The 11,536-nt window shown below is 42.8% G+C and overlaps 2 protein-coding genes across 3 annotated transcripts; one reads left to right on the top strand and one right to left on the bottom strand.

Annotated features, from left to right (window-relative positions):
- The first annotated feature begins 6,482 nt into the window (after positions 1–6,482).
- LOC111594418 lies at positions 6,483–7,802 on the top strand. The gene is made up of 3 exons (XM_023307705.2): positions 6,483–6,551; positions 7,006–7,350; positions 7,447–7,802. The coding sequence occupies exons 1-3, from the start codon at positions 6,510–6,512 to the stop codon at positions 7,792–7,794; spliced, it is 735 nt and encodes a 244-aa protein (XP_023163473.1). The 5' UTR covers positions 6,483–6,509; the 3' UTR covers positions 7,795–7,802.
- Positions 7,803–7,816: 14 nt separating this feature from the next.
- Positions 7,817–10,149, bottom strand: LOC111594419. Of its 2 annotated transcripts, XM_023307707.2 has the most exons (3): positions 9,439–10,149; positions 9,004–9,378; positions 7,817–8,618 (listed from the first exon to the last, which is right to left on the bottom strand). In XM_023307707.2, the coding sequence occupies exons 1-3, from the start codon at positions 9,499–9,501 to the stop codon at positions 7,947–7,949; spliced, it is 1,110 nt and encodes a 369-aa protein (XP_023163475.2). In that variant the 5' UTR covers positions 9,502–10,149; the 3' UTR covers positions 7,817–7,946. The 2 variants fall into 2 exon arrangements, with proteins under 2 accessions (XP_023163475.2, XP_023163474.2); XM_023307706.2 differs by lacking the exons at positions 9,004–9,378; positions 9,439–10,149 and adding an exon at positions 8,683–8,764.
- Between the last annotated feature and the right edge of the window lie 1,387 nt (positions 10,150–11,536).

The following is an 11,536-nucleotide window of genomic DNA, read 5'->3' as shown; positions in this document are numbered from 1 at the left end:
TTAATGCTGACCCAGCGCGGCGGTCAACGACGGACACTCAGCGGCGCCGCAACGACAACAATAACAAACAGCAAATTGTTGAAAATGTGTGCAATTAAATGCAAGAAATGTGATTCAAGGTTTCGGAATGCAGGAAGAATATGGAATTACAGCCACAGCCACAGTCACAGCCAACAGCAACAACAAGAGTCAACTGGCAGAACAATTACAGCTGCCAACGACTCGAGACGACGAATTTGTTGTAGTTGAGAGTGGTCTGAAGCCCGACCCCGGGCCTGGCTCAGTGTGTTATTGAAGTGGTCTCTAGAAAACCTGCGGCTGCCCACAGTCCCAGACAGCGAACCAGTTTCAGTAGTGCAAAAAAAAAAAAAAAAACAACGACAACAAAAATAAACACAAACTAAGCTACCTTGCCAGAGTTATGCTTTCGCTTTCAATAGCTGCTGCCGTTGCTGCTGCAGCTAACTGCATTGCTGCTGCTGCTGCATAGTTACCAGTTATAAGCATTAACTCAGCGCATACAAAAGGCCACTGCCTTTAGCCTTTTTATTTAGCTATAACTAAAAACGGTTTTTAGCGGCACAGCAGCCAAAAAATATCCAAATTTTTAGTATGCATTATGCACAGGCTACTTGAATATTTTGTTGAGAATTTTGTATAATAAAAACAAGCTACTCAAAATGAAAATTTTTAAAATGAATAACAAATATATATATATATAAAAATATGAATATATATTATGAATATATATATATGTAATCTATTCAAGAACAATATATTTCAATCTCAACTCTAAGCTTTCAACATGTTCTATATTGACATAAAGAACATCACTGAAATTATTGTAGAATCTCTGCTAGTCTACAGATGCCTACAAGGGTATATAATCTTCGGTACAGGTCAGCTATTGTATATTTATTTTCTCTATATTATTATTATTTTCTCTATAAATATCTGCAAAATTAAGTTTAATTTTTATTCATGATATATAATCAAAATCTAATCAACATCTGACAGCTTTTTTATCATCTCTTTTCATTCGATAGCAAAGCGTATTGAGCCTTCGCCCTGCTCTCGATCGCATACCTATCTAGCTTGTTTTATATGTTGCACCCGATTTTTAGGGTTTGTTTGGCTAGCCCCAAAAAAAAGAAGAAAAAGAGAACCAAAAAACCAGTCGAAACCCGTTTGCCATGCAGCTGTCAGACGACGTCTGGCCTGTTATAGATCGGGTTGAGCCTGGCATTTCGGGGAGTGTGCTGCCCAGGGCGAGCTCCGCTCTAAATTGAATGCCAAGTCGCTGAGAATACTGGCAGAAAGACTCTAGCTAACTAAATGCTTATTGGCCAACAGCACACCAAGCGCACTCGCGCACAGTATAATTTGTGGACAAGCAGTTGTAAAGCATTTGAAAAATGCAAAAATTGCATCAGCTCTTGGCTCAGATTGTGAGCAGTGGTTTTTTCTTTTAATTGTTGACTTTAGCTGGGCTGCTTGTGGGTGGGTGCGGCGTTTGCCGCCACGTTGACGTCGCATATGCAACGCGGAAGAAAAGTTACCAGTGCTGGCTTGGCTTGGCTTGCCTCGGCGTGGCTCGGTTTGGCTTGACTTGGCCTGGCCTACTCTCTGCCTTAGCCCGCTCTCGCCTCGCCTCACAATGCATGCCATTTGTATGCTATCTGATTCGTCGCACACCCATGCAGTAAATACCATGTGTGTGCGTGTGTGCCTGTGTTCAATTAAGCCAAATCGCTGAAGACCCGGCCGGTAGTTGGGGCCCGTCCGATTTGGCTGTGCAAGTTCTTAATGCGTATTTAGCAAGTGCATTTCGAAACGGTAATTTGTCGTTAACTGTTGCTGCCGCGTGTTCGTGAGTTGAATCTTTCGTTTGTCATATGCTCAGAAAATATAAAACTACAGAAATAAAAAACCCGTTAGAACGTGTTTGTGCACAGCGAAGGTGTTAGCTAGCGTTATACAACTATTTCTGTCCCATTTTTGTATTGGTCTGTCGGAAATTGGCTAAGCTTAACCTTAGCTCAGTTGACATTTTCTCATTAATAACTGAATAAATTGAGGCTGAATTGCAAATTGTTTAATTAACCAACGACCTTGTTAGTAAGTGACCGAGTTGTTAGAGCAGCTCAACTAGGGCTGAGACGTCATATTATCTAACCAAAAGGTCACAGCCAGTGTTAGTTGGTATTATACATAATATTTGCATTTGCAATGTGTGGCTTGGCATAAGTATTAGCAAACAAACAGTCTCTATACGCTTTATCTACGCAGTCTCCAGCCGGACGAATCTTCATTGTTTTTCTTTTCTCTCTGAGCAGAAACTTTTGAGTGAAGTCTTTAGCCTGAGGAATCTTAATTTGTACTTTCTGAACAGAATGTAAACAAATGCTTTGTTAAGGAAGCAGCTGAAACTTAATTCATGTGCCTACAGAACTAATTTGTTTTCGACTTCTGCGCCGCAGAAGGTCTTCGATGAGCAGCTGAGATAGCGCTCCTTGTCCAGTACGTGCTATACATTTATGCCAAAAATAGTTTTAATTGCTTGCTATGTGGCCGTTGCTGAGCATTATAAAGATTTATGCTATACTCAAACATAACAAGATTTCCGGTGCAGAATTTTAATAGCTCCACTCAGATTGGTCCACTTGGATTGGTCTACTCCACTCGACTTCAGGTCTGGGCTGTAATCTTTATGTGCACATCTTTTCGATGAGAACTGTTCGCGAAATAACCTTGTTTTATTTCATTTTAAAGAATCGGATGTCTGATGATTTGGATCGTTGTTCGGAGCATGAATTTTATAGAGTCCAGTGAATTTCAAAATCTTGATAAATTTGATTTATAAACCTATGACAAACACTGCGCAACCTTTCCAAGACTTGGCCAATGTTTATTAGACTCGAAGCCTAATGGTCGTATTGACACATTGACAACAATATTGTTTACAACACTTTACGTAAGATTCATTTAGCGAACAGCCCCTTGGGCCAGGTAAAAAAACCACCTTTGGGCCAATAGAAAAGTGCAGCTTAAAAAGTGCAGCATTGCAGCGTTTTATTCAAACGTAACGGGCCGATTTCTATATGTATATATAGCTAGACATTTGTGTATTTATTGTACAATAACAGTATTTCTCATTTCTCATTTCACAGTTCACAGTTTTCATTTATTAACTAATTTCGGATTTACGTAATCCCAAAAGCGTTCAGGCCTCAGCGACGGCGTTTACACGCAACCGCCGCACAGAGAGTCGAGGTCAATGATCAGTGAAATTTACTTTCAAAAACAAAAAGAAAAAATCAGCTTTTCTGTTGACTGAAAAGCGATCGGCAAATAGCTCCAGCGGAAGCCCAAACGTTTCTTGAGACGCCGCGCCGTTTGGGCAACTTCGAACTGCAAAGCCAACAAAAGCTTTTGTAATGCGGTTGGGGCTTGTGGGACATGTGTATTATGCTCAAATAGGGCACAGCCAACGCCCTGCCGCCTGTCGCTGCTTGTCATAACTATTATAATTATCGTCATCATCATCAGCATCATCGTAATGAGCAGCAGCTGCTTGCCCACACCTTGTGGCCATTAGCCGCAGACCCAGCCCCCGTTCCCAATCCAATCACGACAATGGAGCGCTGCATTTTACCACACTTGAAATCGCAATACAATGAATACATCTGCATAATTAATTCCCACTAACGAAGATGTTGTCGAGAGTTAATGAGTGTGGCTCGTTGTTCGCTTAGCGCCAAAATTGAAGGCAACAAACACGCGCAGGTTGTTGACTTCTTTGTCTGCGTCTGGGGCCCACTTTCGGTTTCAGCTACAGTTTTCGGCTGCTTCCATTGTCCATGCAATTGGTCGCAGCTGTCACATCGGGCGGTGCCATAGCCAATTCACTTGCCAACACACACAGATGTACTTTTAATTATGGCCATTGCGAGCACTTGATATTTTTGGCCAAAAACTAATCGGCTTTCATTTTCCATTTTCCAAACGCAAATCGCGCACAGCTTGCTCAATGAGCTGATGTCTTTTTAATTATGCTGCGACTTCCTTTGGTTTCGCCAGCTCTCAATTAGTGTCGAAATAAAGAAAGAAAGGTTCACGTGGTTGGCTATATATATTTGTACAACATCCTGCAGCGTTTATTTTGGCCAAGTTCAGATGACACAAAGTAAACCAAGGACGGCTGTTTTCGTATTTCGTTTCTCTGTTATCTGTGTACCGCGTGGCTTTTTATCAACGCGCTTGCAGTTTCATTTAATGGATTAAACATGCACGAATCGAACTCGAATCGATTTCTCACCCATAAAATATGCATTGTTTTTTTTTTTTGATTTTTTGATTTTTTTTGCTGAACGCGCCTTTGCCAAAAACTAGGTTATAACCTTGAAATCCCACAAAAGACACGCTGAAAACTTCAAACTTATCAATAAATTCATGACGCTGCGACACAAAGCCAGGCAGTGCATCAAAAGAAAGCCACAAAAAAAAAACACAAAACAAACAAAAACAGAAACAGAAAAAAAAACAACATAAATCTATATTCAAATCCATGCTAAGTTCCATTAAAATGCTAAACAGTCAAAGAGCGTTTCGCAATCCCATCAGAAACAGACAAAAATATTCCAACGGGTCGGGCAACAGCTGTAAACCTGCATTTCAAATTGCCAAAGGTCAGGCCAAGAAGACGCAGCAGACGCTGTTGCAGCCGGCGCATCCCAGCCAGTGTCCCACTCTGCGGCTGTGTCATCATCAGCATTACCATTATCATGACTATCATCATTATGAGCATTGCTACATAGGCTGCATTCAGCATAAAAGCTGTTTGGCAACAACAACACCAACAACAACGAAAACGAACCGTATAACAATTAACCATATAACGAAAATTTGTACAAATTGACAAAGCCAGAGTGAAAGAAGAGAGGAAACGAGCCAAGAAAGATACAAGAGCGAAAATAAGAGAAATAAATGAAAATGAAAATAAAAAACAAAACAAAATAAACTGGATTTTTAATGGCTAAAAACACGCAAGAAAAAACAAGCCAAGGTCATTGCGAGGCAGCCGAGAGCTGCGAAAGAAATTGTGGAATCATGTGGAATAACAATACACTGAGCAGAATCATGAATCAACGAAAAGCCAATTAACAGTGCTCTAATTGCGAACCGAGAGCAAAACAAAGTCCAAGCTAAGCTCCATATGGCAGCTGCTAGAAACAGAGCCTGCACATGGAAAGCGAAATAAAATGAAATTTTAAATTGAGTTCTTACACTGAAAACATATATAAAAATATTATTAAACAAATTAAAATTTGAAAATATACTATTAGAATCCGGAATGTATTAGCAGCTGGATGCAAAACTCATTTGCATAGCAGTTAAATACGATTCACTTTTTATGGTATTTCCGATCATAACTTTTTGATATAGAATAGCTTATGGAGCTAGCTTCGTCTTCGGCTTGTCTTGAAACACTGAAACACATCGAAAGAGCTAGAGTTTTAAGGGGAAGAAGCAAATCTGCAAAGCTCATCCAATGCAATCACTGGCAAACACTCAAATGATTTTCTCACAGTGTGCAAATAAACGTGCCTCGGCGATCTACCATTCAGGATTGTGGCAGAGGCACTTGTGGTTTCATTTTATTTTATTTTGGCTTTTGCGCCATGGCAGAACCACTTTTCGATTGCAATTACTTGAGACGCGGTAGCACATAAAGCAGATGATCATGACAAGCATTATGATAATGATGATGAGCGTAATGATGAAGGTGTTGAAGATGAAGATGAAGATGAAGATGAAGATGAAGATTTTCGTGCGCTGTTGGGCAGAAGTGACTGAGCGACGTGTTAAACATGTTTTGGCGAAACATCAACAGCTCGAGAAATCCGGTTGCTCAAATATGCGTAAAGTGGGACGATGTCGCTCCTTTACAAACAGTCACAACAACAGCAACGCTCTGTAATATTATTAAATGCCTGAAAACTGGCCGGGCAAAATGCCAAAACACAACAAATAAACATCAAAACAATTAACAGACGAAGACACTCACACACACACACACACACACACGCCGAATGGAAAAAAAGAGTCCAAGTTGTTGATTTGTATGTGACCTCATTGGCAGGTGTTGATCAATAAAAATGCAACTAGCTTGGGCCGGGTCTGGGTCGGGCCAATTGCGTAAGCCGTTTGAGGTGTGTTCCCCCAGCCCGCAGTGCTCTTTGGCAATCCCATTGAGAATCTCTCAGATGGCACAACTTTTAACTCTTGCACAAGCAAGCTCTAAACTTGAACTATTTAACGCGCTGCTGATAATCGCCTCGTCTTATCATCCCATTCCAGTGAACCCTATGTAGCCCAATTTGGATTATCAATTATTCTGCCCTGGCAGAATAGAGGCAGCTAAAATTTGTGAATAATGTTGCTCAGATTTTGGCAGCTTTTCAGTATTTGCTCGTGCTTAGAACGCGTTGGAAATCAATAGTGGAATCATGCGTCTGCTGCTGCTTGCAACCTGTTTGTGTCTGACTGTGGTAAGAACTGTGAAAGGATCAGCTGACAAGGGAATAACTTGAAAGATTTTCAGTGTTTAATCGGGAGTGAAAGAAGAAGAAGATGATTATGATTTTACATAACTATAAACTAACTTTTTCAACTGTCAACATAGTTGATTTAATCTAAATGATTAAGTCTACCATAGCCGATCCACCGAGTGATTGCGTTTACTTTATACATTTTACTTACAAAAATAGAGCAACTATTAATATTGTGTATATTATTTATCAGTAAATTTCAATTAGGATTATTTTATAATTTTTGTTTCAATTTTTTATTTACCTGATATGTTTGCGGAAATTGTAGGCAATGTCAATGGCACTGAAAGGTGCTTAGCCTCGTCTGCTTTTATTATCTGTTGTTAGGTGGAATTACTTGTTTCGTAATTATATTAGCCTATGCAAAGTAATAATATAAAGCTTTCCTAATCAGCCAGCGTCTTTGCAGCTGCCGAGCTGGACGCTGCTGAGCGGCGAGCAGCGCACCATCGAGAAGTGTCTGCGCAGCTATGGAGGACTCAATGAGGAAAATGCGGGACGTCTGGAGCGATATACCCAATGGTCGGATAGCTCTGAGGAGCTGCCCTGCTTCACGCAGTGCTATCTGAATGACCTGTTCGAGTTCTATCACGATCAAGCGGGCTTCGACGAGCGTCGCATCAGGCAGCATTTCGGCGACGCCGTCTTCGAGGCGTGCAAAGAGCGGCTCAAGCTGGGCGCCGATCAGAAGGAGAGCAGCTGCGAGCATGCCTATGCGGGCTTCCACTGCATTGTCAGCGTGAGTGCGATAAGCCAGACTGTGGGCCACTGAACCCGCAGCTGATAACAGCTGCTTGCGTCGCTTCTACTATATATGTTGTCTTTTTTTTTGCAGCTGGAAAACGATCCGTTCATACTGATCGAAAAGATGCCCAATGTCACACGAAGCGCTAAGTCGGCGATGAAGAAGTGCCTGCAGCAGGTGGACCAGGTCGAATGGAGTCGCATTGGTGACTACGCCCAGTTTCCGCTGACAGAGCCGATACCGTGCTTTACGCGCTGCTTCATCTCGCAGATGCAGCTATTCGACGAACGCACCCGCCGCTGGCGTCTACCCGCCATGCGTCAGTCGCTGGGCGTGCCCCTCGTGGGCGCCCATACAGCCGGCTGTGCCCAACGTCGCGCGCGCAATCCCTGTGCCACCATTTACCAGCAGTTCAACTGCTATGTGGTAGCCGTTTAGATGCTAATAATAAAAGAGAATATCTCAATAATCTCAGCTTACGGGCTAAATATAATACGCAACTGACAAAGATAACGCAAATGTTTATGAAATTCAATTAGCACTCGAGGTGCAAGGTCTGAAACAAGTTTAGTTCGGAATCGAAAGTGTGCTTAAACCAGATTCGTTCCATTATGATTTCCATTGACTCGCTCCCAGCACAGAAATTCATCGTACATCCAGGCGCATTTGCTACTCGCCAAGCGACGCTGCTCATCGGTGGTGCGGCACGGACTGTAGTCCGGCTGGTGCTCTACATGGGTCGGGCCGAAGGCCTGCTGCCAGTTGAGCAGACGCCAGTTGCCCGCCTCGTCGTAAAAGCTCATTGCATCGGCGAAACACTGGAACAGGCACGGTATGGACTCCTTGGGCTTCAGTTCGCTGTACTGCACCATCTGCCCAATGGTGGCATTCAACTGGACGCTGCACTGCATCACTGTCGAGATGCTGTTGCCCGCGTACAGCTCAGCTTGCTTCAGGCAGCGCAAGCCACGATGCGCAAAGCTGCAGGCGTCACGCGACTTGCGCAGCAGCTCGTAGTCGCAATAGTTGTAGATATCGGCGCCCAGCTCCTGGGCCACGCGCTGCTTGTTCCATCTGTTGGTATCACTGTCAAACCAGCCCTTCTCGCTGGCCAGGCAGCGCATCAGGCAGGGCACCTCCTCGCTGGTCCAGCTTGTATAGTTCGCCAGCTTGCGCAGATCACTTTCGATGCGCTCCGGGCTGCTGATGCTTTTCAGGCATTTGTCCAAAATCTGCGCATCGCCCGTGAGATCGGCAAAAGCCTGCAAAACGTGGGGATTGTTGGTTTTAAAAGATGCGGCACTAACTGCTGCTGTGTAGACGCACCGCAGCGCACCACAAGGTCAATAAGCCGACAGCCAGACGCATCTCAACACTCGGAGTGCACAATCTCAACTACTGCCCGTCTACAAGCGCTGAGCTCGTGTCGCAGCTTGTCAACATACAGCAACTACTTATCAGGCAGCTCAGATTAAGCCAGCGCACACGGGTTCAATGTATCCCAGCAGTTGAGGCAGCTGCTGAGCACCACTTGAGCCCAAAGCACCCAAAGCAGCTTGTAGTGGGTCAACTTTTGTTATTTCTTTTATTTGAACAACAATTTTTTATTTTGGATTTATCACATACTTAATTAGTTGTAGCTTAAGCATAAATCTTGCGCACGACATGGCGATTGATGGGCAGCCAGCAGGAGAAGACGCGATTGGCCCAGGTGCAGACATCGGACTCTGCTTCGTTGTGATCAATACACTTCTCAAGGCCGTGACGCACTGGCTCCAGATCCTTGAAGTTGTTCGACGTGAACTGCGCTATAATTGCCTTCTCATTGAAGCCACTTTTCTCATTGAAGAGGCCCATCTTCTCCACGAAGCACTTCACATAGCAGGCGGTGCGACGATGCTCTGGGAACTCATAATTCTGGTACTTCTCGTAAATGTCTTCGGGCACATTAAACTTCTCCTGGCATTCCTCATGCGCCTGCACCGCATCCTCGTGCGTGCGTATCTGAAACTTGGCGCTGACCTGAAAGGAAGTTGTGAATATGAAGGCTCAGTCGACCTAGCCAAGGGCAAGTCCAGTTACCTGGCCAACGGCAACTGCTGCCAACACAACTGCAATGCTGATCAATAAAGCGTTGACTTTCATTTCTACACTGAGACTATTACGATTGCGATTGCGATTGCGATTGCGACTGCGACTGGAACTGGACCGACTTCTGGCAGGGCCTGTGTGCGAATGTGCCAAGCGAGCCGAGATTTCTGTTCATAATTTGTGTGTGGCCAATCGGCTGTGGCTAGATAATAAACCAAAGCCAAGACGCCAAAGTGAATAACATGCTAAACCCGTTGTCGGACTGGATGGGGATTGTCCAATAGTGGTGCAAGTGGTGCGGCGGTGGTGAAGGTGGAGGTGGAGTTGCTGCTTTTGCTGCTCCGTTGGTACCCTTGCGTCAGTTTTGCTCTTAAGAAAACAGAAAAAAAAAAACGGGTAAGTGTAGCAAACTGGTTTGGGTTTGGGCCACGGCGACGACTGCGACAGCGACTGTGATGTCGACGTCGACTGCGGCAGCGAATCTGCTGTCAACGGCATTGTTTGGGCCGCGCGTTGGTTGGTTTTGGCCTGGTGTTATATAATCGGCGGCGACGTCGGTGGCTTTAGTACATAGTGGTTACGTTTTGTTTGAGCCAATTAAACGATTTGTTTTTGTGCCACAAATTTACTTGGTCGCTGCCTCAAACACACACACGTGAACGCTGAAATATGTGTGGCGTTTTGTTTTTTTATTTTTGTATTTTTTTAGCTGCTGCAAATTCTAACACCTCGCCGGCCATTTGCTGCACACTTCCGCAATGAAAAAATAAACGTTGGCCTGTTTTGGGCACTCGCTGCCATTTTTACCTGCCACACAGCAGCAGCAATGACAATAACAACAAAAACAGTTTGTTTATATTTTTTTTTGTCACGGCAGCAGAGCCGCAAATAAATTAAATAAATTATTCAATTGAATTTATTTATTACCAACCAATTTGGCTCAGCCCAGCGGACTTTTGTATTTGTGTAATTAACGGCAGGCGGTGCACAAAATCCACAAATTGCCAGCTCCAACAACAGCAGCTAAAACGGCGCAACTCCTGAGGGAATTCACGTTGCAGCTGACATTGGTGTCTCGCGGTTCTTAAACCCAAGCTCAGAGACGTAGTCGGTGAAAGGTTTATAAATGAGCCAGCCAGGCAAATAAAATTTATGGCTTTTGATCTAATCTATTTTAATGTTCAATAACATAAGCGTGTGTGTGGTTTAAGTGTTTTATGAATTTATTTAATTGTATTAAATAAATGTATTCAATTTATTTTGATTGTTGCAATGTCTGCTTCGTCGGATCTTTCTCTATTTCAGCAACAATTACATTTTGCATGCTCAGTTTGAGCCCCTTGTGCCACGAAGCAGTTGGCAGCCACTGCTTTTAGCCACGCAACTAACAATAAAACCCAAAAACAAAAAGAAATCCACATAAAAATGTTTGGAAAATATATGAATATGTAAAATGTCTCCTCGTTGGGCACAGAGCATTTTATGGGGCGGCCATCAGCCTGCGACTCTTTTCAAGGGTCAACATTTTCAGTTATCGTTTCAAACTTTGATGCCATAAATTGAACAAACTGCTGTGGGGCATAGACACCACCCACCTGCCACTACCTGGTCTAGTATTTATTTAACGGTTGAAACATATTTGCAATACGCTTCACAAATGCATTTTTTCTCAAACATATATTGAAAATATTCAATTTTATTGTTTAAAATGAAAAAAGAAACTCGCATGCAAAGCGCAGCAAGGCACAGCACTGAGATTTAAATTCAAATAAAAATGTTTTTGAGAAAAATTTGAATTTTTTATACTAATTTAAAATAAATGTATAATAAGTCTTAAGCAATTAAAAATCTAGATTAGCGGGAAAATTTTGAAACGCTTTAAAATCACAATTAAAAAATCGAACTTTAACTTGCTTAGAGTTACAGCTTGTTAACCTTGTTTAACTTTTGTAAAATGGGCAAAAGCATAAAGTCAACATCATAGAATTTCATTGTTGTTCCCTCGAATAAAACTTTACAAAAAAAAGCAACTGAAAAGTCTTATGGCAATTTAAAACAAAAAAGAAGTAAATGCCAAAAGCTACATGGA

This window comes from Drosophila hydei, unplaced genomic scaffold (assembly GCF_003285905.1).
Source record: "Drosophila hydei strain 15085-1641.00,03,60 unplaced genomic scaffold, DhydRS2 tig00008119-arrow-pilon, whole genome shotgun sequence".
In the NCBI taxonomy this organism is placed as follows: Eukaryota; Metazoa; Arthropoda; class Insecta; order Diptera; family Drosophilidae; genus Drosophila; species Drosophila hydei.
Note: the sequence above shows the minus strand (reverse complement) of the source record. Positions and strands in the feature narration are given on the sequence as shown.